This window comes from Misgurnus anguillicaudatus, chromosome 12 (assembly GCF_027580225.2).
Source record: "Misgurnus anguillicaudatus chromosome 12, ASM2758022v2, whole genome shotgun sequence".
Lineage (NCBI taxonomy): Eukaryota > Metazoa > Chordata > Actinopteri > Cypriniformes > Cobitidae > Misgurnus > Misgurnus anguillicaudatus.
Genome location: NC_073348.2, coordinates 36,537,592 through 36,563,521, shown reverse-complemented (window position 1 = coordinate 36,563,521; position 25,930 = coordinate 36,537,592). Strand labels below are relative to the sequence as shown.

Sequence of the window (25,930 nt, the reverse complement as noted above, 5' to 3'; positions counted from 1 at the left end):
CTTATTCAGGATTAACGTATACGCATATCATGAATGTATTCCTCTGGGTATACAGTATGGGAGGTATGCGAAAAGGCAGCATTAGCATGTTTTAATAATGCATATACGCTTAGAGGGAAAGCCTTTTGCATTCGGCTCTCTGGAGTCACATAAAACTGTTTTCATTTAATCACATTTCTGTCTTCATTATTTATGCATAGTCTCATTTTAACTTGAGCCTGTTGGACAGAGAGGGGTTATATAAATTACTTAAAGAATAATCCACCATCTTAATTAAAGTTTATGGGTCAATGAAAAGATCAACTCAGAATGGGATGTTTCCAAGACATTAAAAATGTTTTATTAAAATGTGATATAAGAAAAGAAAATACACTTATAAGTGCGATTTAATGGAGATAGTGTAATGTGCTATAAACATATAGTGACAGATATCTACATGTATGTATTTAATTACAGTAGAAAATATCATCAAAGATTCACACAGCCTATAAAAAAGATTCAATTGTATTTATAAAAATAAAACACATCGGTATGAAAATACAAAAATGCATATGAACACAAGAAGTAAAAAAATAAATGCTACAATGATTTAGTAATTGTACTGTTACATTCACTTTGTAACATTCACATTGTGACATGAATAAAACAGTATCTCCCTACATGTACAGTAACAAGAGGTATAAAGTAACGATTTTGTAGGGAGATTTAGCGTTAATTCAATGAAATTAGCTGTCAAAGGATATACAGTGTTGCATAATTCTTTGAAAAAAGATTAAAAACAAAGTATATGGACCGGGGCTAGTTGTCACATTTACTCCAGAACATATTTTCTCAAGTCGACTTTTTTATATATTTATGCATTTGGCATTTACGCATTAGGCTTTTATCCAAAGAGACTTACAGTACATTACAAAGTATACATTTTTATCAGTATGCGTGTTCCCTGGACTCGAACCATGACCTTTTGCGCTGCTTAATGACCTTTGCATTGCTTACGCAATGCTTCACCACTAAAGTAGGAGGACATATATATCAATAGGCACCTACTGACCATTTCTATTGTTATTGCACAGAAAAGATGTAGTTCATATTGAAAATGTTGCCATTTTCTGATAGCATGCTCCAATATGGCATAGGGCATTAATCTGGAATTATAAACTACTGGAGCAAAAAAATAGCCTATTACAGTCTTTAAAGCCAAGTTGAAACAGCAAAACCATAGAAAAACACACACACAAAAGTGAAAAATACACAAATAATAAATTGAACTTTTGATTTTTAAACCTTATAGGCAAGATACTATATGACAACTAGACCCAACATATAAAAAACATCGCACTCTCAAATCTTACTGCAGTGTTATAAAACATCCTCAAAAGGACACACAACCCTGGCACAATCACAATCATGTGTTTGTCTACAGGTGTCACTTAAAGGGATCACAGGCTCAACTGACACCAGATCAGCAGCTGACAGGTCAATATCCCGCTGCCCTGCCGTTCTTCCTGGCGTCAGACACAGCGCTGATGCATTGTCCATCTTTCGAGATGCCGTTGACCACATTGAAGAAATACGGACTGAACTCCACATTGTGTCCTAAAGCCTTCATTGCATCTACAGCGGACTGAGTAGCAAAATTAAATAATTGAATTGATTACCTTACAAAATGATGATTATAATTAGTGTTTCGAAAGTAGACAAGGGCGAGGAATGAGCAATTACAATCAGTATGCAGGTCACAGTAAAAATATGGATTCATGTAACTGGTATTTGTGATGAACGTTTGGCTAGAAATGTCTAAATACTGAAGGACTCACCTTGTCGTATCCAGGCTCAAAGCTGATGGTGTTTAGAGAATTCACAGATACTATTTTGGCAGCAATAGATTCGTTTAGACTCATACCAAACCACAGGTGGTTCATAATGGACTGAGAAAGAGAGAGAGGGGGGGGGGGGGGAACGAGAGAAACTTTCATTAAAATGAGTCTATGAGGAATATGCGGGGTTATTTTCAACCTATTGTCTGTGTACTGCAACTCTTGCATGCTCTTGACTATCACAGACAGTAAAGCTAATGCATCCCAGAGTGAATATATGAATACCAAACACAACTACTGTCCTCAAAAGTAGAATTTACATCATTTTAGAGCTCAAATAAACATTTTTGTTCCAAGACAGTTATGTAGGTGCTTTAACAAAAAACATTTCTGCTTGCAAACATTACAGTTTGCTTTCCTGCCAAGTGTATTTACTTGGTTTCCTGTTTGTTTGATTTCTTAAAGGATTAGTCAATTTTCTTTAAAAAAATCTGATAATTTACTCACCACCTTGTCATCCAAAATGTTGATGTCTTTCTTTGTTCAGTCGGGAATGAATTATGTTTTTTGAGGAAAACATTCCAGGATTTTTCTCATTTTAATGGACTTTGGTGGACCCCAACACTTAACAGTTTTGATGCAGTTTGGAGTTGCAGTTTCAAGGGCCTCTAAACGATCCCAAACGAGACATAAGGGTCTTATCTAGCGAAATGATTGTCATTTTTGGCAAGAAAAATATGCATTTTTAAACCACAACTTCTCGTCTTCCTCCGGTCCTATGACGCACCAGCGCGACCTCACGTAATTGCGTAGTGCCGTGGAAAGGTCACGTGTTACATACATGAAATGCACATTTGGGGACCATTTTTGAACAATAAACTGACATAAAGACATTAATTAGTATCATTCGACATACAACAACGTCGGAACGGTCCTCTTTCTCACACTTGTAAACACTGGGGCGTAGTTTCGCATATGTCAACCGTGACCTCTTGACGTGATGATGTATTACGTAAGGTCGCACTGGCGCGTTACAGGGCAGGAGGAAGATGAGAAGTTGTGGTTTAAAAGTGCATTTTTTCTTGCAAAAAATGACAATCGTTTCGTTAGATAAGACCCTTATGCCTCGTTTGGGATCGTTTAGAGTCCTTTGAAACTGCAATTTTAAACTGCATTAAAACTGTTAAGTGTTGGGGTCTATTTAAGTCAAATAAAATGAGAAAAATCCTGGAATGTTTTCCTCAAAAAACATAATTTCTTCTCGACTGAAGAAAGAAAGACATCAACATTTTGGATGACATGGTGGTGGGTAAATTATCTGGATATTTTTTTAAGATGCCATACATACACACAAGGTCAAAAATAACCCAGAATGTAAGTAATTATAAATGATTTTTATTATTTTATATAGAATTTTTTTTAAAAATGGGATAGTTCACCCAAAACTGAAAATTTTTTCATTCTCAAATTTCTTTGTTCTGCTGAACACATGATATTAACCAATGTCTGTACCCAAACAGCATCATTGACTTCCATTACATTTTTTCCTACTATGGAAGTCAATGATGCTTCTGTTTCCTGCTTGATTATAAATATCTTCATTTTTATTTAGCAAAACAGAGTAATTTATACAGGTTTGTAACAACGTATGGTTAAATGATGACAGAATTTTCATTTTGGGGTGAACTATCCCTTTAAACAAAATTTTGATAAAAAATGTGTTTAACCCACCGATCTATATAAATAACTTTTTAAAAACCTCGCGCTTAATGTAGCGGCGCGAGGTGAAGACAGCTCAAATTCGAGCGGCCATCTTGGTATGCCCAATTGGCAAAAGGCGTCACTGACTTACATTCAAAATCATGATCTAAATTCACCCGGTTTACAGCGTATCAGTCACACAAGATAATTTTTTAGAATATGTTTACGCAAATTAATTGTTACTTCTGGTGTTATTAGAAATGTTTATATGTTTTAATCAGGCAGGATAAGGGATTTATAAAAAATGTTAAGGTGAGTGTGTTTGCTGCATTCTGTTAATGACACACGTATAAATTAAACTACACGGTCAGCATTATTTCTTTGAATACGTTTAGGTAACTTGTAAAGATAACATAATTACAAAACCAGCAAATATTGCATGCACATACGGTACCAAGCATGGTTATTTATTAATTAATAGAAAGCTTGGGCATACAATTTGGTGGCGCGGTGGCATCACAATTGTGACATCATGCGCAATCCAGTCATTTATATAGATCAGTGGTTTAACCCAAAATGGTTTGCAGCATAGGTGGCAATATTTACATGCATTTACATTTTATGCATTAGGCAGATACTTTACTGTGCATTCAACCATATATTTTTTATCAGTGCATGTTTTCGCTGGGATTAAACCCATAATCTTTGTGCATGGTGCTAACACAATGCCCTGCCAACTGATAAAAGTAGCTATACAGTAGAAACAAAGTGAACTTCAGCTGACCAGGGCCATGGCTGTAGTGATCAAACTTCCTCCAGATCCACCAATAACAAGTGTCTTCTGTTGAGATGAAGACTGTAGGATGGCTGGAGCCATATGGGAAGGGGGCTGTTCACCTATGGAGAAAAAAAACTTGCCGTGATAAGCTAATAAGAAAGTCAGAATGTGTTAAATGCAAAGGTGACTATTTTATATTACCTCAGACAGAGTAACTTTGTATAGCACTTATATTATTGTCACTTATATTATTGAATGCTTAAACAAATAAAAATTTTGATTTATTTATAGTTACAGATCTTTACCTGGCGTGATAGAATCAGTTTTGTCACAGAAGTCAGCTAGTTCATTGTTGAGGATGATACCCGTTTTAGGGGAATAAATAGATGATCCAAACCTAGAAATAGAATGATTAAAAATATGTACAAATATGTTATCAGACAGATAATGGTTAAGAGGAGTTACTTTAGTTTTTCCTCACATGTGGTTGATGGTGCTGGTGACTGACACAGCAGTGCCATCTGCTGCTATCACTGAAACATGAGTCGTGCCAAAGCGGGCTACAGACGGGGTGATGTTGTAGTAGGAAGCGTTGTGCGTGGTGCCATCGATCAATGCCCTGATACTGTCTATGAACCTCTTGTTTGTTATGTATGTCATCTATATTGAAAGGACACAAAGAAAATGCATAAGCTGCAGAATAATGTGGTCAGTGCTGCCACATTGGCACAGGTGTGCTTTTAACGAGCTGTTCAATTTCCAGCTCAATGTAATGCCAGCACCCCAGGCATATTATGCCCCCTCTTGTTCCCTACTACGGTTTGGGTAAGGATTAGGTGTGGGGTTAGGATTATCAAATCTGGCAGCAGTTTCAATGAAGGGGGGCATAATCTGGCAGGGGTGCTTTTCTCGGTCCGTACCCCTCTACCATGTTGTCACCGTGTAGTCTGTCAACTAAAGGCAAAACTGCCCCCCAAAAATTGCTTTTTTTAATAAAGGGTCGCTTGCATGGTGTTCCTGGGCCGTGATTTTTGTGTACCTCATCCGCTTAAATTATATTAAGCCTAAAAATTCTGCATAATTAAGGACGTGGCCACTTGAGTGATGGGTGAACTGCTGCTGCTGTCACTAGAGTCGAGCTGGGCGCGTGTGGTTTCAGCAACCAGCTAGCTCAGCTTCAGCCACATCCCAGCTAACAATTTTTGGTTCCCATAACGTTATTTTTTTAAGGTTTGTTTTTGGTTAGCCAGGAAAGTTTTCTTTACGGAAATAGAATGTTATTTTTTAGGTTATTTTAAAAATAACCACCCTGCAATGTTATGGGAACGTTATTTTATGGTAACAAAAAATAACCAAAAAATAACCATTAGAGAACGTTCTGTATAAGTTATTTTTAGGTTACTATAAAAATAACCACCCTGCAACGTTATGGGAACGTTATTTTATGGTAACAAAAAAACAAAAAATAACCATTAGAGAACGTTCTGTATAAGTTATTTTTAGGTTACTATAAAAATAACCACCCTGCAACGTTATGGGAACGTTATTATATGGTGACAAAAAACAAAAAATAACCATTAGAGAACGTTCTATATAAGTTATTTTTAGGTTATTTGAAAATAACCACCCTGCAACGTTATGGGAACGTTATTTTATGGTTCCAAAAAATAACCAAAAAATAACCAATAGAGAATGTTCTGTATAATTAATTTTTGGGTTATTTAAAAATAACCACCCTGCAATGTTATGGGAACGTTATTTTATGGTTACAAAAAATAACAAACAAAAAACCATTAGAGAATGTTCTGTATAAGTTATTTTTAGGTTATTTTAAAGGTATTGCGGAGGATTTTCTTTTACCGGATGGATCATCAAGACTATTGGTCCTCCTAATTGTCACTCAGGAGTGTTGTGCAATTGCATTTTGTAAAAAAGTGGAGAAGGCGGTTCATTTCTAAAATTCGAGAAAATCCTCAGCTACACCTTTAATATAACCACCCTGCAACGTTATGGGGACGTTATTTTATGGTTGCAAAAAATAAAACCTAAAAATAACATTCCCAGAACGTTATTATTTGGTCCCCCTCAAAAAAACGAACCAAAAACTAACGTTAGGGGAACGTTCTGTGTTTGCTGGGATCCCACCTGTTTACCCATTATCGGTTATCCACGAGTGATGCATGGGTGACGTCACGGACACTATGTCCATATTTTTTACAGTCTTTGGATCGAAACCATGACCTTTGCGTTGCTAATGCTTTACCAGGCGAGCATCAGGAATAATTTTTAGCTACTTGCACATTTTAAAGTTATCATATCGACTTTTAAAACTCTGAAAAACCTAAAACGTCTTTGTCACAATTTTATATTAGGCTAAAGCCTGTGCGTGAACTGCTATTAAAAGCACAAGCAAAAATAATTGAGTCTGTCCTTATCTTGTTATGCCAGATGTGAAAATAGTTTATTATTATTCTTAACCTCTTGTTGTTTATGTTTAGAAAATGAATCACTGGCATTTGTGTGGCCTTCAGAAGAAATAACACATGTGACCCCTCAATGTATTTACTCAACCCTACGACTGCCCCCGGATATCTTCTTTGCTAAGCCAAAAATAGTCCACATAACAGCAGCAAACAAAGGGAAAACTTTGGCGTCCTATAATGTTTACATTAACCATGAAAGACCAGAAGAAACACATCATTGCTAATGCTGCAGGCGCCTTACATCTCTAGAGGTGAATTTTGGGTCTCCAAAGTTGCGCTTTTGTCCGTTTGCAAATTTTGTCGCCTCGAGGTAGCGATGAAGAGTCACGAATTTCTGGTCTCCCTCGATGGAGGCTGGAGAGAGGCCAAACCCTTCGGACAAACAAATGGATACTAAATATTAATGCGTAACAGCGGTTTTTTATTTTGATTTAGGCATCCAGCAGACCTACCGATCATCAGCTGAAGGATAAAGCTGAGTATTGCTCCTCCTGCTGGTGGAGGAGGGAAGTGCATCTTGTATTCCCCCAGCTGGACAGACCACGCATCGGTGACTCTGACCCTGAAAGTTTTCAGATCTTCTAGTGATAATGTTCCGCCTTAAAAACAAATGTATTGTGTATAAACAAACATAGCTGCCAAAAATAATCTGTTGTAGCTGTAAACTGTTTGCATGCAGACATTAAGCACCTGCAGCTTTTACATCGTCGATTAAGTCTTTGGCAATTTGTCCCGTGTAGAAGGCATCAGCTCCATCTTTGGCGATAATTTCCATGCTTTCCGCCAGCTTAGGGAACCTCAAGACATCTCCTGGGCCAAAAACAGTCTTGTTCTTGTGACAGAACAAATCACTACAAAACATGTATAGATGAATTAGCTAGAAAAACAACTTCGGGGTAAGAGAAACATGCAGTACAGATTTTCATTGACATAAACCAACCGTGTGAATAGCAGACGTGAATATGCAATAATCAAACGAAAGGAAAATATGTCATTATTATGTAATAAGTCTTTTGGAGGACTATTAAAATTTGTTTTTTTTTTCAAGTAAAGTCACATTTATCATTGCTTCAAAACAGATTCACAAGAATGATAAAGAAAAAAAAAACGGAGAAATGATTAAATATACAGAATATATATTATTTTTTAAACTGCTTAGCACACATAATGTTTTTTTTTTACAGTTAATGGGAATAAAATATTAATAGTAAATATAAAAATAAATACATCTACAAATAAATTACAAATTAAAAACGTAAAAAATAATTTTTTGTAATACATTTTTTTTTCACATTGTGGTTTGACCCGGACTCTTTATGCTCTCTTTAGAAAGTGTTAAAGTGTAAAATGATACTGTACAGATGACACTTTAAGCATTGGATGAAAAGCTGCAAAACAAGAGAAATGATATCAAAGTTCATGAGCTCTTATGTATCTTTCACAACAATGACAGAGCTCTTGTTTTCCTGTGGTTTGCCCGAGGCAAAATAATAACCTACTTCTTTGGCATCAGTCATCCGGATTGCTCTGCAAGGTTTATCATACATGTGTCTTTAAATAAACTATCCCATTGAGTTGTCAGTCATCAAGTCAAAGCAGTCTGTGCAGTATGTTATTAATGTGTCTGATTGAGAAGATAAAGTACCAGAGTCCACTTTTTGGAATCAGTGGTTTCACCATTTTATTTTGCAGAAATTTGCCGAGGTATTCTGGCATACGAAAGCCCTCTCGTGCCAGCTTGATGGCGGGCTCAAAGAGTTTGTCCCAGGGCAACTGTCCATACAGCTTGTGCACATGCTCATAACCACGCAGTTCTCCTGGTACACCTATCCATTGACTTCCTATGAGACAAATAATGAGATATTTCATGATGCTCGGAGGAACATACTGAAATAAAAAATTATTTAGCCAACATTTACATTTCCTCATCTGGTTTGAAACCTGTATGAGTTTCTTTGATAATATTTTGATAAATGATGGTAAGCACACAGTTAATGGTACCCATTGACTTTCATATTGTTTTGTTTTTCCTACTATGCCAGTCAATTGGCACAATCTGGAGTGCGTTTCCCAAAAGCATCATGGTCGCATGTTCTGTTGTTTCAGCACACGATTTGGGTGTTTCCTGAAACTACCACACAGATAATTAATTATAAAATGTTTAAATGTGCCACTTTGTATGTGTGTCCTTTAAAATGCAAATGAGCTGATATCTGCACTAAATGGCAGTGCCGTGGTTGGATAATGTAGATTAAGGGGTGGTATTATCCCCTTCTGACATCACAAGGAGAGCCAAATTTCAATTACCCATTTTTTAACATGCTTCCAGTGAATGGTTTACCAAAACTAAGTTACTGTTGATCTTTTTCACATTTTCCAGGATGATACAAGCACCGGGGACCCAATTATAGCCCTTATACATGGAAAAAGTCAGATTTTCATGATATGGGCCCTTTTAATAACAAAGAACAGTGCTTCTACCACAGCTCGACAGCTTTAGTTATAACCACACAAGTTTGTGATGCAATTTGCAAATGTCCGGTAGATCAACAGTAACTTAGTTTTGGTAAATCATTCTCTGTGCAAGCATGTGAAAAAAATAGGTAATTGAAATTTGGCTCTCCTTGTGATGTCAGAAGGGGACAACACCGCCCCCCAGTCTGTACTTTCCATCCACGGCACTGCCACCCAGTGCAGAGATCATCTCGTCCGCACTTAAAGGACACACATATAAAGTGGCACATTTAAACATGTGGTATTTTGAGCAAAAACTTCACATACGCAATCTGGGACACTAACGATTTATTTGACATCTTTAAAAAGTCTTGTGAAATGTCTCCTTTAAACAAAATAAGCAAGCAACATGCAGTGCATTTAATATCCATCTTGCTAAATATATACAAGGTCCATTTTATGTCTTTTAGTTTGTAAACAGAAATAAAGCACTGTTTTGTAAAGTGCGCATTCCTACAGACGATTTAGGACCCTGGGGACTTTAGGACCCTGGAGAATCAATGGGAGAGTGACGTAAGTGGAAACTTGCGCATGAATTAAATATCTTGAAATAAAACAACAGAAAACTGTATTTCACGATAAACAAAATCTGTCTTCCAACGCAATGTGCATTAATGTGATATTAAATCGATTTGAACAGATTAATTGGTACTCCACCTCCCATGTGACATCATCAACTATATAAGTGGTTTCTATATGTCTGGAGACACATTTTGTATGTCTCTCTAATCTGACAAAATCAGTTCAGTTTACAGAGTTCGGGAAATGCACCCCTGTGTGGTTACTGTCAAGAAAAACCCTGGGTTCAAACCGGTTCAAATCCGTAAACTCATGCCCTGCAAATGCAATAATCTACCACTGAGCTAAAAGGCCAATTCACACTGGTCCAACAACAAACAAGTCCAAAGATTCTAGAGTCTCATTTACTTTGATCCAAAATCTGCCAACAGGGGTTTCACAATGACTCAACAGATGCGTATAATGGAATCTGTTGGATCGGCGTGAATTGGCCTATACAGGAGCATTTATTTCTGATTTAAAAGCTTTCTTTGGAAGCTAATGAAATAAAACCATGAAGTAAACATGTTTTGATTGATTACATAAGCTATTGACTTTGGAAAGAAACCAGTCCCTTTTTCATACATTGTTTATGGAACAATAAAAAAGAATACAAATTAATTATAATTAGATGCAATCTTATGCATGAATTGCATGGGAACACAACTACACAATAGTTTGCTATTACAGACTGGGTATGCATTCTTGTAAAATATATGTGGCAGTACTATAAGTACAGTTTGACATCCAAGCCTACCCTAGGAAGTGAATTCAAGAATATAAAACAAGCAAAACAGGTCCATTGTATACATTCCCCCCCAAATGAAAATTCCCCTCTCCTACGCACAATGTCATTTTGTACTTTCTTTGTCTTGCCCACATTTTATTCCATGAAAAATGATACAATGTAGTACTATTAGAAATGTAACCCAGACTGTGTTAATTTTTTAAATGAAACCCAAAATACCATATATAGGAATAATAAATCATTAAAGTTTTGGTCATACCAAATCCCTGAAGGACAATGTACCCTGATTTCATTTACCAGTGATAAAGGTCAGAGACTTCGGACAGTCCTTCAGTAAATCCGGTTTGAAACGTTTTGGGACCGTCTCTCGTGAGCTGATGACTTTCACCTTGCCTTAAAAAGAAAGAAGATATTTTCATTGGGAACCAGTAAAGCTCATGTTCTGGGGTTTTGCCAAATTCTTCCGAATATAAACTATCATGTCAAACGAGTTCTCCACGAAACTACAAGAGAAACCAAGCCAGCAAAAATGCTGTAGAATAAGAACAGATTAATGGTCTGAACTGAATGACATAATTTTTGATTAACATGAGAGCATGAGAAGTTAGCTAATTAATTAAATGGAAATTCCACTTTTTTTGAAAATATTTTCCAGCCCCCCTAGATTGAAACATTTGATTTTAACCATTTTTAAATCCATTCAGCTGATCTCCGGGTCTGGCGCTAGCACTTTTAGCATAGCTTAGCATAATCCATTGTATCTGATTAGACCATTAGCATTGCGCTAAAAATACCAAAGAATTTCGATATTTTTCCTATTTAAAACTTGACTCTTCTGTAGTTACATTGTGTACTAAGACCAACAGAAAATTAAAAGTTGTGATGCAGATATGGCTAAGACTATACTCTCAAACTGGCGTAAAAATCAAGGACTTTGCTGCCGTAACATGGCTGCAGCAGGCGCAATTATATTACTCAGCGCCCAAAAATAGTCCCCTTGGTTACTTTCAATAGCTTGGGACTATTTTCGGGTGCTGCGTAATATTATTGCGGTACCTGCAGCCATGTTATGGCAGCAAAGTCCTTGATTATTACGCCAGAATAAGAGTATAGTTCCTAGCCATATGGCTAGGAACTATACTCTAGAAAGGCCCTAGAAAATCTTAACTTTTTTTCCCAGTTGGACTTAATACACGATGCCACCACAGAAGAGTCAAGTTTTAAATAGGAAAAACACTGGAACTCTTCGGTTATCCTTAGGCGCGATGCCAATGGTCTAATCAGATTCAATGGATTATGCTAAGCTATGCTAAAAGTGGTACCACCAGACTCGGAGATCAGCTGAATGGATTCCAAAACGGTAAAAATCAAATGTTTAACTCTAGGGGAGCTGGAAAATGAGAATTATTTTTAAAGTGTTGCTTTAATCCAAATGTATAAATGTGCAAATAGCCTATATTTGCCGGTCCTCAGTAAACAAGCCAAAATGTTTTGATTCGATGAGGAAGCAAATATTCGAGTGAGGTACCCCAGGGGTACATAATGGTAGCAAAAAGCTGCCCCAGTGACAGCTTAGAATCAATGTTTTCTTACAGTAAATGATAAACATTTGCTAAATAAATAAATGTAAATGTGTTGACAATATAATTTCTTCCAGAAGCCTTGACTGCTACAGTGAAACCACATACCGGTTTTGTCCATAATGGTAAAGATGGCCCCCCCTCCCAAACCCATGCTCTGCGGGTTAACCAATCCAGTACAGAGAAGAGCAGCAATGGCCGCATCGACTGCTGAGCCTCCTTGAAGCAGCATATCCCTGTAAACAGAATATATAAAGGTGAAAAGCCAAATGCAGAGTTAATTGTATAACACAAACCTTTTACATAGTTGCACAGGGCCAAGTAATCTGTGCTTTTGGCCTTTATTATCATTGCCTAAAGATGATCTCCTGCACGCGCAGTGACGTGAGACGCGTCTGGTCCGAACTTTACTTCCGTTTTTTTTTTTTAAATAGTCTGACTATTAAACAACAGAAATCGAGACTCATCATTTTTCCAGTCTTCAACTGTCCAATTTCGGTGAGCTCGTGCAAATTGTAGCCTCTTTTTCCTATTTGTAGTGGAGATGAGTGGTACCCGGTGGGGTCTTCTGCTGTTGTAGCCCATCCGCCTCAAGGTTGTGCGTGTTGTGGCTTCACAAATGCTTTGCTGCATACCTTGGTTGTAACGAGTGGTTATTTCAGTCAAAGCTGCTCTTCTATCAGCTTGAATCTGTCAGCCCATTCTCCTCTGACCTCTAGCATCAACAAGGCATTTTCGCCCACATGACTGCCGCATACTGGATGTATTTCCCTTTTCACACCATTCTTTGTAAACCCTAGAAATGTTTATGTGTGAAAATCCCAGTAACTGAGCAAATTGTAAAATCCTCAGACCGGCCCGTCTGGCACCAACAACCATGCCATGCTCAAAATTGCTTTTTCCCATTCTGACATTCAGTTTGGAGTTCAGGAGATTGTCTTGACCAGGATCACACCCCTAAATGCATTGAAGCAACTGCCATGTGATTGGTTGATTAGATAATTGCATTAATGAGAAATTGAACAGGTGTTCCTAATAATCCTTTAGGTGAGTGTATATGCTTATATGTCTTATATCAGTGGTCTCCAACATAGTGCCCGCGGGCACCAGGTTGCCCACACAGAGCAATAGATAAAATAGACTTATTTTATATTTATTTATTACATGTTTATAATATTAGCTTGGCTCCTTTATCAATAAGTAAAATAAAATCAAGAAGTAAAACAAGTTGATATATCAAAAAAGTAGCCCTGCAGATTGTTTTATCCATTGTGGTAGCCATTGCTTACAAAAAGGTTGGAGACCCCTGACTGTCTTAAATGGTTGAACGTTTAAAGACCCCACGGATATCCTGAAAAACACAGAGCTTTGCGGTATGTCGGACATATCCTGCAGTTTTAACACTATGTGTTTGTGTCAGTGTGTTTTTATGTATTTGACAAATGAGACCCTTGAGGCAAGTCTGAACCAGATTATACCCTAAAGCTCAATGAACTCAAGTTCGACAGCTCACAACAGAGCAAATCCCGCACAGTCATTACATTTTTTTCTGGTGTGTTTGTGCTCTCTCTCACCGCATGAGTCAAGACCAGTGTCTGCGTATGCAGCAGCCAGAACAGATTTTTGTTTTGTTTTTTAATAACGGATGAGATCAGATGTCTGATATAAGATCTCGAAATAAGATCTTTCAAAGTCAGCGAAGGAAGACAAGAAAGACAGAACATCTAAAGAATAAGATAGCATCTAACAAAAGGTGATGTAATTACTGTAATGTGATACAGTCCTGTACATTAATCACATGATGATGTGTTATTATGTATCATTAATGAGTAGTCTTTAAAAGCATTTTAACAGACGCTTAGTCAGTCTATTATCTACTGTTTGTTCTGAGTTAAATCTGGATTTGATTTGGAGATTAAAGTGTTATGGTTTCACAACACTTAGTCAAGCATGTCCCATAAAGAGTTATAAAACCTGAAAGCCTTTATTGGAAATTAAAAATTACAAATCAGAATTGTTTCATCTCAATTGTTTCTCATATGCAACATGTGTACTGTATAATTAACATTTATATAATAAGAACATAAACATGTTCATGTGTCCTCTTATGGCTTAAAAAACCAACCCAGTCTCACGGAGTTGCGTAAAAAATAGCACGAAGTGTTAAAATCGTGCAATGCATACACCAGTCCTTCCCTTCACTTCTTTTTTGTCATTTTATATATTGGTTTCTCATTTTTTAACTATTTATTTACCATTGTCGCTTGGGTTTAGGGTTAGAACAACTTTTTGTTACATAAAAATGACATCCCCAAACCCCAATTGTAACCCAAACTTCAAGTGACCATGGCTTAAAAATAGACAAAAATATGAAGAAACCTGTCAAATAAATAACCTCTTTAAGCAAATCTAACCCTAAATCCAAGTGAAAATGGTTTAAAAATCAGAAAAAATTGTGAAACCAAATAAAAAAACAACAACAAAAAAGATGAAGTGAATGTGAAGGACTGGCGTATCATATGCATGCCGAATTCGTGCTATTTATGCGCATCATGAGACTGGTACACTGTAAAAAAATTCCGTAGAAATTACAATGTTATTGCAGCTGGGTTGCCGGTAATTTACCGTATATTTAAATTTACACTGTAAAAAATTTGCTGTAATTATGCAGCTGGTTGCCAGCAGGGGCGCTGCTAAGGATTTTGGGCCCCATGAAAAGAATCTTGACAGGGCCCCCAACACAGCTGAGACTTTTTTCATATTAATTTACATAAAATAATGCGCTTTTATGGTATTTTGACTACCAATGGGGTGAGAAATTTGTACTTGAATTAAGTGTTTAAGAAAAAAGAAATCTTATTTCACAACTTTTTTCTCACCCCATTGGCAGATAACTTTCTTGTTTTAAGGACAATTTCACTTAAATTGTATATTAATTTGTCTTAAAACTAGACTTATATATTTAGGTAATTTTGCTCATCAAGAAAAAGCATCTTAATTTAAGAATTTTTTATATTTCTACTGAAAACAAGACAAAAATGCTAAGTAAGAAAGTAATTTTTTGCAGTGTTGAACGTTTAACTAAAACTGTGTATTGTTATTTTTTTCCAGCGTTTTTTGACCTATATGGGGAGAAAATTGAGTTCCCTTATCATGCACTTTTAACACTAGAACGGCCACCAGCAGTCATTTTAACCACAGCATTTAAACTTATGGTAACTATCTTTAACACTAGAACGAACAAGGCGTCATTTTGACCGTTTTTAAATTTGCATAGTCAATAACTTTGTCTAAAAAAATCATAAAGCCTTGCTGCTCCCTGACTTTTCCTAAAACTACATGAATTTACATTAAAACTAGTTTAAATATTTATTGTGTGAATAAAAACAGAAATATAATCATTTCTATTTATAACGTCATTTTGCGCTGTTTAAATTTAGTTTTGCCGAGTCGGTCTGAATCAGATAATGTGAAAGTATTACAACTCCACATGATCATCAAAAGATGCACTGAAACCTCACAAACAGCTGATAGTAGTTTGTACAGTACAGTCCGATATTTCACAAGGAGCCAATGAAGTCAAAACTGATGTAATATGCTCCCTTTTCTTAGTACCAGTAAGGAGCCTCGCTGCAGCGTTTTGAACCAGCTGCAATTTTGAAATAAGAGATTGACTAATGCCTATATATAAAGCATTACAGTAATCCAAGCATGAGGAAATGAATGCGTGAATCACTGTTTCCAGAACAGACAAAAAAGATTTTAATTTCGCAATAGTCCTTAACTGAAAAAAAAAACAATTTTTTAACACATTTTTAATCTGATGGTCAAACATAAGTGCAGAGTCAAAAATTACACCTAAATATCTTATTTTAGGCTGAACATATGTTTCCCATATACATAGAAAATCGGTTAAACCATTGTCGTCCTTCTTCATCCCAAACACCATGACTTCCGACTTGCTTGCATTTAACTGCAGGCAGTTTTGCTCTAACCAACTAGTCACCTCCTTTAAACAAGCAACCAGGGATAAATTAGGGCTTGATCCTCCAGCTCCAATCGGTAAGTAAATCTGAATGTCGTTGGCATATAGGTGATAAAATATACCATATTTCTTAAACATTTGGCCTAGAGGCAACAAAAATAGAGAAAAAAGAATAGGACCCAGAATTGAACCCTGAGGTACTCCACAATCAAGAGAAACTGACCCAGAGGAAAAATTCCCAACCCTGACACAAATTGAACGCCCCCTTAAATATGACGAAAACCATTTTAAAACTGTCCCTCTCAGCCCCACAACATGTTGCAAACGATTGATAAGAATATCATGATCAATTAAATCAAAAGCTGCACTAAGATCCAACATAATTAGAGCCCCACAATTACCTGAATCTGCAATAAGTAATAGATCATTTGAGACTCGCAGTAAAGCTGATTCACTATACTGGGTCCTGCCCGAAAACCAGACTGAAAGACATCTAACACCTCGTTTCTAGCCAAAAAAGAGCTTAACTGAGATAAAACTACCTTTTCCAAACTTTGAGAGATACAAGGCAGCTTTGAAATGGGCCGATAATTTGTCAAATCCAACGGGTTGAGAGTGGGCTTTTTAAGAAGGGGCTAAATAACCGCCCGCTTAAAACTTAATGGAAAGATGCCTGTATAAAGACTGCATTTAACAATGGCAGTAATACAAGGCTCAGTGTAATCAAATGTCGCAGCCAACAAATCAGAAGGCAAAACGTCCCAACTAGCGGCTGGGCGATTTAACTTACCAATAATAAGACTAATTGAAACCAAATCAAACTTATCAAACGTGCTGACATTTTTTAAAATATCTCCTGACAAGCCATTCCGTTCCTGAAAACCAGATCTAATTGAGTTTACTTTATCTAAAAAGATATTTAAAAACTTCTCACAACACTCAGTGGATGGTGGTATTGAGACAGTATTTGGGTTTAAAAACCTATTAATTGATTGAAACAAAATATTTGGTGATTTCGAATGCTGTGATATAATTTTGGGAAAAAATGCTGATTTAGCATCTTTTACACCCTTCTGATATCCCACACGTGAATCACGTAAAATCTGTTGAGAGATCATAAGTTTATCCTTTTTCCAAACCCGTTCTGCTCGTCTACACTGCTGTCTAAGAGTCCGAGTTTGTTCATTTAACCGCGGCTGATGATTAACTTTACTATGCTTGATCTTATATGGAGCAACAGTATCTAAAACTCCAGAACACACAGAATTAAAAGCAGTAAGTAACTCGTCTGGATCTGCCGTAGTAGCTACAGACTCGGGCCATGATTCAATAGAAGTAGTGATTGTGTGATTGCGTGACTGCGTGATTGTACGGGAGTGTATATTAGAAAGCTGATGCTCCATTAGGTAATTAGGTAACGTACTGTCGACTCTTTGTCTCTTTCACTTCTCTTATTTTTTTCTCTTTCCGTTTTTTGACTTCTAGATTTTTAAGGCATTTGCACTTCCTTGTCAGTCAAGTTGATATTCTGTCGGTGCTATAAGTGAAGTCAAGCTGTGTTGCCTGGATTATACAATTTGGGTGGACTGAACCATTTTATGATAATTGAGAGGGGGGGAAAGGGGCCCACGGACGTTTGTGTTTCCTAAACAAATAAATACATTTTTTGATACCATGAAACAGCACATAGAATAATTTAAAGTTAATAATTTGTACTATTAAATATTTTTAGCACCACAATTTGGGGGCTTCTCTAGGGCTCCTCTTACTCGTGGGCCCCGAGAATCGTCATTGTTTACCCCCCTTTACAGCGCCCCTGGTTGCCAGTAACTTACTGTAGATGAAAAAGACTGAAAATGTTTTATGTTCATTTAACTTTGAACAAATGGTTGCCAATAAATAACATAAATGTAAAATCTACAGTAAGTTACTGGCAGCTAGTTGCCAGTAATAACCCGTAATACTGTAATTTCTACAGACATTTTTTACAGTGATTTACTTGCAAGAGTTTGTTCAAAGTTAAATAAATTTTAAATATTAACAAGTCTTTATCTTTACAGAAAGCATATATATGGGAACCAGAAATCATCATCAACCTTTTTCTGTTTTTTTGCTTCAGATTTTGTTTCCCAAAATGTTTTGCTTGATGCTGTTTTTTTAGTTTTACTCTGTAAAGACAAAGACTTGTAAATATTTAATGTTTATTTAACTTTGAACAAAATGTTGCCAGTAAATAACATAAATTTAAATCTACGGTAAGTTACCGGCAACTCAGCTGCAATTTCTACAGATTTTTTTACAGTGCACTCTAAAAAATTGCTGTAATTTTGCAGCTGGTTCCCAGTAACTTACTGTAGAAGATAAAGTCAAAAAATGTTTCATGTTCATTTAACTTTGAACAAAATGTTGCCAGTAAACAACATAAATGTAAAATCTACAGTAAGTTACTGGCAGCTAGTTGCCAGTAATACCCATTAATACTGTAATTTCTACAGACATTTTTTACAGTGAATTTCATTACTGTTTTTTAATCTTAAGTTTGGTGCTGTATTATCTTCACAAATAGATATAGGTTTCCAATGGGCACTTTCTCAAGGTTTTTAATAACGTCACATTGTGAAACAGGAGACTATCTGTCCTCTGAATTACATTATAATTTATTTTATTTATTTTCTTTAATATGACATCATTGTAAACATCATAAAATATCAGTACATAGTTTGTGGAACTGTATGAATATTATCAGTATAGATGAGCTACAGAAACTTTATCATTGTGCCTTTAAGCAAGAAATTTACCTTTAGGTTACTCCAAAAAGATGATGTCACGATGTGATCATTTCAATGTTATTCTTGAAAGTTGGACACAGATAAAAGTAGCTTTTTCTAAGAAAACATCAGGAGTCATCCCAGAGTACTTTCTTTCAGACACAGAACAGACGCTTTGTTTGTTACCCTTCATGACCCACACAGGTCATGCCAGTGTATTAGACTTGAGTGACTGAGACTAAATAATATCCCTTTTACTTTAAAATTTAAATGCTGTATTCTTCAACAGTTCGTGGGAATTCGACTCTCAAATGCCCCTGCATGCCATTAATTGCCTCTCCATACGGGATATGCCAAGCAACTGTAACTAACGTCTTCTGTATCCTTGTAGCGTAGGTCGAAGCATGACCCCATGCAGACACAATACCAAAGACAAGATCTTTGAAATGCGTTCATAAAGACTTCACACATCGAGACAAGGAAATGCTCTGTAAGCTTGGCACAAAATCAGGAAACGTGGATGAAAAACACAGAAAATGTGCCAAGAGCTTGACATCTCTGTGGGGCTTTGTGCAGCTGGTTAGTCTTGTTTTGATACCTTGTCATTTTGGATTGGCAAGCTTGGCAGCCAGCAGTGGTTAGGTTCTTGATGGATTGTTTAGTGGTATTCAGAAGAAAAAAAACTCAGCCACGCTTCGAGTCTTCACAGAATTTAACCGAAACATTTAACACGTGTCCAGGACAAAATCAAAACTGTTTCCTGGTTATGCAAGGCATGATTATGACTTAAGGCAGAGACATATTTGTTTACAAAATAATTTTAAGAATTTATGAATAAGCTTTTTCTGGTCTTCAGATCAAAACGTTTTTAAGATCAGATTCACATGTGACTTCTTGGGTTCAAAACGAAGCTTTATTTGTCATGGTCAAGTCTGCACCTGTGCAGCATCTGGTCATAGCTGTATTAGCAGCCTATCTAATCTCTTAAACTGATTATCTCCAACAATTTCTTTGTTGCCCATTGTATCAAATCCTTATAGCATTTATTCTTCATTTTTAAACTATCTTTATTTAAAAGTTAAGCCAATACAAAGCACTACGAAAAACATCTCTTTAAAAAAATTAAATATGTATTTTTTATATAATGGCACACTTTGCTGGTATTGATCTACTGTATAGCATTTAATACTTTTAGTCAGTTATCCTTAAGCATATGCACACATATTGTATGTAAAACATTAAGATGCTCATTTAAAATCTTACCTGCCGATATCAGAGCACATCTGAGAGTCCGCAGAAACGGCAGCATGGGTAAACTCATTGCATCTTTGTTTGGTGGCCAGAAGGATGCAGATGCATATAACAACAGCAATAAACACAAAAGCGAGTATGCACAGACAGCAGCGTCTGGACTGGGATTTAGCCATGCTGTGCTGTGTGCGTTCAGCGCGTTCAGGTAGAATGAAACGCACGCGCCCCTGAGAGACTAGCTGAGTGCGATGGGCGGAGAAGTCGCGCGGCAGAGTGAAAGTGTTTTTTACACTGAAATATACACAAGTGAAGTGAATGGCTTTTTATACGCTTACTTGACTTTCAATACACGTATATACCGAGAAAAGGTGAGGCGTTAGATCATTACCGCGGTAAGCCACGAGCACGCGCCGCATCTAACCCACTAGAAATGAAAAAACATCATTTTATAGACCTTTAAATTATTATTAAGGTTGATAAACTTCAACACAGTCTCAAGGCAAGTCGTGTTATAGTAACGAAAATTTTGATTAATTAATTCGTGTTTGATAACACGAATTTCCGCTGTTTTTCGAGTCTCTGGAGACGAATGTCTTTTTCGTCCTTTCCAGCACGAATTTCTATCAATGGCTGTTCGTGTCTGTGGCACGACTTTCTTTATCGTGTCATTTTATATTTTGTAAACTTCTATCAAATAATACATTTCCTGTCAAATAACACAAATCTAGGATGTTTCAAGTATGATTTCCAAGCGTTTTAGCTCATTAATTATGCAAATATTACAAGAGTAGCTAAAACACAGATTATCCAATCAGAATTTAAAGAATTTAAATTATCCGTTTAATAATAATGTTTAACGTTTAATAATAATGAATAGCATACTTAATTACACGTGCGTTGTATTCAAAACTGTTCTGTTATAAACCTGAAAATAAATAAATTATATTAAACAGCAACGATACTAATTTAACATCATAATTTATAGTCTAAAGTCTGTAGTTAAGTGAAATGTTTATAAACCTAGAATAATGATTGTAAGTTTGCATTTTGGAGTTACCTGGAAAAAAATGGTTTCCACATATTTTTCTAAAATAACAACTTAACTTAAATAAAATTGGATGAATTACTGTCAACTTGTCAAACCTCTCCCAGACAATGTGATTAAATTGAGAGAAAGTTGAAAATTTTTCTAAAATCTCTTGATTATAATATTTTTCAGAGGACTTTTTGAGGAAAATTTATGTAAAGCATTGTCTTTCAGTATATTCTTTTGAAAGAAAATGATCTGCACTATATTAATTTTATAGCTCTGCACAGTATATAGTTTTTACTTATTTTTAACTGAAACATACACATTTTTAATGTTATGTAATGAAAGTTGGGTCAGATTTCACCAGAGTGATGATCATAAAAGTACAATAAAAGTTCAAATACATTAAAAGTACATTGAAAGTTTTGTGCTTTTTGTCAACAAAGAGTCAATGACATGTAAGGCTAATGTTGAGAAGAAGCACATGCAAACTTGACATTCATTGTCAAGCCACCAACAGCTGCCTTCCCAACATTCCCTGATTATCAAAGGTCACACAAACATCCCAATGTCCTCTTCATGTTCTAGCATTTCTCAAAAAGAAAGATGACTAACAACTGTATAAGCTTACTGTTTAATCTCATATAAGAAAGGCAAGATAACTCTCAAGTTGTGATATTTTAATTAATAGCTATTTGCTTACCTAAAAATGCTTTATAAGGTAAAGTGTGTTCTTTGTGAACAGGCTAGTTTTCAATTATATGTTACCTATACACAGACACAACACAACACATCCATCGAATATGTGTATATACGCACCGATATTCAAATTTTCTATCGATACCGATAGCCGATTATTCAGATTAATATCTGCCGATACCAATGACGATACAGATAGTTTGCTGGTAATATTAACTTTGCATAACTAAATTCTGAAGATTCAATTTTCTGAATGTTATTCATTCATATAATGACCATTAATATTGAACATTAAACTATATTGATTTACATTTTCTACACACAAAGCTTAAATTCATTGCATTTTCTTGTTCTCTAGTCTTGTACTATGACTATTGGCTGTTTTTAAACGCACAGATAGCCAAACAATAGTTTTTTATTAACGAATGCAGATTATTAGCTTATATTTTGGTGCATCTCTAATGTATATATATATACTATATTAAGATCTAGAAGTATATATATATGTCTCTGTTTTGAAACTCAACAGATGTAGTCATCTGATGGCTAATGATGAGAGGTCATTTATAGTGAAACCTGGAAAGCCCCCAAAAACAGTTTTGCAGATTTTGGCGAAGTTTATTAGAATGCGAAACATGAGGGATTGTCGTCTGCTGATGAGTGATTTTATGCATAGCCAGTTCTGATGAAGCGATAAGTAATTTTTTCAAAGTGAAACCAACATCTGCTGCCAAATCAAACTAACTAGCGATTCAGTTTTTACAAGGATTAAATATTTCGCAACCAGCGATTTCCCCAAAATTTAACATCAGTTGTGAAACATCACTTTAAAAAATCTAACTAATTAAGTTGCATAGTCTAGTTGTGTTTTTAACAGCATGGTTTTGTTTGCTTTGATCTTTCAGTCTGATACAACTGTCCTTCCTTGGATATCTGGGAAAACCTGAATATTTTTATCAAGCGTTACAGCAGGGTTTACATTAATCATTGATTAGTTTGCACAGGAAGGAATAGCACCCGAACCAATCCATGTTTGATACTGTTAATGTTATAAACCAAACGCAAGCCCTGACACATCTCATGTCAGACAATCTCATAGCTCAGTGAGAATGAAAGAGAGCTGGAGGGGCTGGAATTTAACTTTATGCGTCTGTTCATTAAATCGGAAAGTGATCCTGAAATAACTTTTAGCTGCCAGAAAACATCCTCTTTGGCACAGATATAAAGTCTTATAAAGAAACTTTATAATCTAGTAAGCAGCATCTTGAGGAATCAATGGATACAATGAAACACCTCCATTTAATAACAGTAGAGGACAGTAGTGAGCCAGATGCAAGGACTTCTAAAATACAGTATTCATGTCTTAAGAACTTACAATTTTTTTCAATCGCTCTGAAGCATTTCTCAGATCAGAAATTAATTTTCAAGTCAGTTTTGCACAACATAAAGGCAAATTCTCATTTTTGGGCAAATTCTTTGATACAACCATGCAGTGGTTATTATGAACAATTGTCTGCTGTTTGCTACATTTTAATTGCTTGCTTACTAGTTTCTGTTGAATAGTCTTACTCCTCCAAATTTTTAGAAATTAGTTATTTTTTGTAGAGTTGTATAAATGTGGAACTGAAGGGGAATGAATGTGATTATTTACTATATCTTGCGAAGAAAGATGTCTGTTGTGATGTGGATACAAATCTGCCTGACAGGCTGGGACATCATGATGTCCATCAGGAAAAAAATTGAGATCTGATTTTTTTTACATTATACAGTGAACCTTTCTAGTTTTGTTATTTTGGTATTTGTACTGTAAAATATGATTTATCCAATATCACAATGCGTGTAACGTTTTTTACAGAAAGGTGTAAATGTGAATTCTGTCCAATCTCTTGGATTCATTATTTGACATGCACAAATGAGTGACTTCATACTGTTAAAATTGAAGAAGTGCAGCCATGTTCATTTACAATCATCATTATCAAAATTGTAGCCACAAAGTTCACATCAGAAAATACTGACACATAATTGTGTACTTTTTTATATTGACAACATGGCTAAACATTTGACTGTCTTGTCCATGAACAATGACACAAGGACTTGGGACTGACATGTGCATTGACATAAAAATGTACTTTTGAGAGGCTTTTGCAGGACATCCATGATGCAGTTTTTACGAATTGTTCTGAGAAATGCACACATTATTTTGCAGACTATACGACTGAAGTGCTCTAGAGTGAGTGAGAAAAACTGTAATATGCATTATACAATACCCAAAGGTACATATTGGTGCCAAATATATACACTCACCTAAAGGATTATTAGGAACACCTGTTCAATTTCTCATTAATGCAATTATCTAATCAAGCATCAAGCAGTTGCTTCAATGCATTTAGGGGTGTGGTCCTGGTCAAGACAATCTCCTGATCTCCAAACTGAATGTCAGAATGGGAAAGAAAGGTGATTTAAGCAATATTGAGTGTGGCATGGCTGTTGGTGCAAGACGGGCCGGTCTGAGTATTTCACAATCTGCTCAGTTACTGGGATTTTCACGCACAACCATTTCTAGGGTTTACAAAGAATGATGTGAAAAGGAAAAACATCCAGTATGCGGCAGTCCTGTGGGCAAAAATGCCTCGTTGATGCTAGAGGTCAGATGAGAATTGGCTTACTGATTCAAGCTGACAGAAGAGCAACTATGACTGAAATAACCACTCGTTACAACCGAGGTATGCAGCAAAGCATTTGTGAAGCCACAACACGCACAACCTTGAGGCAGATGGGCTACAACAGCAGAAGACCCCACCGGGTACTACTCATCTCCACTACAAATAGGAAAAAGAGGCTACAATTTGCACAAGCTCACCAAAATTGGACAGTTGAAGACTGAAAAAATGTGCCTGGTCTGATGAGTCTCGATTTCTGTTGAGACATTCACATGGTAGAGTCAGAATTTGGCATAAACAGAATGAGAACATGGATCCATCATGCCTTGTTACCACTGTGCAGGCTGGGGGTGGTGGTGTAATGGTGTGGGGGATGTTTTCTTGGCACACTTTAGGCCCCTTAGTGCCAATTGGGCATCGTTTGAATGCCATAGCCTACCTGAGCATTGTTTCGGACCATGTCCATTTCTTTATGACCACCATGTACTCATCCTCTGATGGCTACTTCCAGCAGGATAATGCACAATGTCACAAAGCTCGAATCATTTTAAATTGGTTTCTTGAACATGACAATGAGTTCACTGTACTAAAATGGCTCCCACAGTCACCAGATCTCAACTTAATAGAGCATCTTTGGGATGTGGTGGAACGGGAGCTTCGTTCCCTGGATGTGCATCCCACAAATCTCCATATGAGCCAACATTTCTAAAGAATGCTTTCAGCACCTTGTTGAATCAATGCCACGTAGAATTAAGGCAGTTCTGAAGGTGAAAGGGGGTCAAACACAGTATTAGTATGGTGTTCCTAATAATCCTTTAGGTGAGTGTATAGGGTTATACTTAGAGAACCAAAGAACTCAGCAAGCTAATAAATATATAAAATAAAAAACCAATAAATAAGTAAATAAATAAGCTTTTTGTACCTAAACAAATGTTGTTTATTTTTATGAAGCATGCAGGTGAATCAGACGAACAGAGGTCCACTAGCCGGTCAATGGTATCAGATGTCAAGTAACATCATTTGCTCTAATGTTTTAATCATGAGAGAATTTGCTCCTTAATAGCCTGAGTGTAAACCGATGCCTGTTTAACACACTGATATGGGCCATTGATGAAAATCTGATATCTCTCTCCTCTCCATCCCTCGTTTCTCTTGTTCTCCTTCAGACTCACACAGACACACACAGGTCAAGCCGTATGTACCACATGTGCTCTTTAAAAAGCAACATGGCCTAGTTCATCCTTGCTGTAAATAAATCGACCTCACCTTCATCAGAGAGTCCGCCCTTAGGTAAAACTTTTCACATGAGAAAGAACCCATCTGCTCCAAACTCACATTCATTCATGATGTTCAATGCA

The 25,930-nt window shown here is 36.3% G+C and overlaps 1 protein-coding gene across 1 annotated transcript; it reads right to left on the bottom strand.

Annotated features, from left to right (window-relative positions):
• Window positions 1-312: 312 nt before the first annotated feature.
• Window positions 313-20,486, bottom strand: ggt5b (gamma-glutamyltransferase 5b). The gene is made up of 12 exons (XM_055207771.2): window positions 20,196-20,486; window positions 12,288-12,415; window positions 10,897-10,992; window positions 8,425-8,620; window positions 7,470-7,630; window positions 7,232-7,378; window positions 7,021-7,151; window positions 4,778-4,956; window positions 4,602-4,693; window positions 4,303-4,415; window positions 1,818-1,928; window positions 313-1,624 (listed from the first exon to the last, which is right to left on the bottom strand). Exons 1-12 carry the CDS (start codon window positions 20,357-20,359, stop codon window positions 1,478-1,480), a joined length of 1,665 nt encoding a protein of 554 aa, XP_055063746.2. The 5' UTR covers window positions 20,360-20,486; the 3' UTR covers window positions 313-1,477.
• Window positions 20,487-25,930: the final 5,444 nt, after the last annotated feature.

Coding starts and splice junctions, on each gene's coding strand:
- ggt5b (XM_055207771.2), bottom strand. CDS start 20,359: ATGGCTAAATCCCAGTCCAGACGCTGCTGTCTGTGCATACTCGCTTTT. Junction 8,621..10,896: donor GTCTCTGACCTTTATCACTG/GTAAATGAAATC, acceptor TTTGTCTCATAG/GAAGTCAATGGATAGGTGTA. Junction 1,625..1,817: donor TTGAGCCTGGATACGACAAG/GTGAGTCCTTCA, acceptor TTTGCTACTCAG/TCCGCTGTAGATGCAATGAA.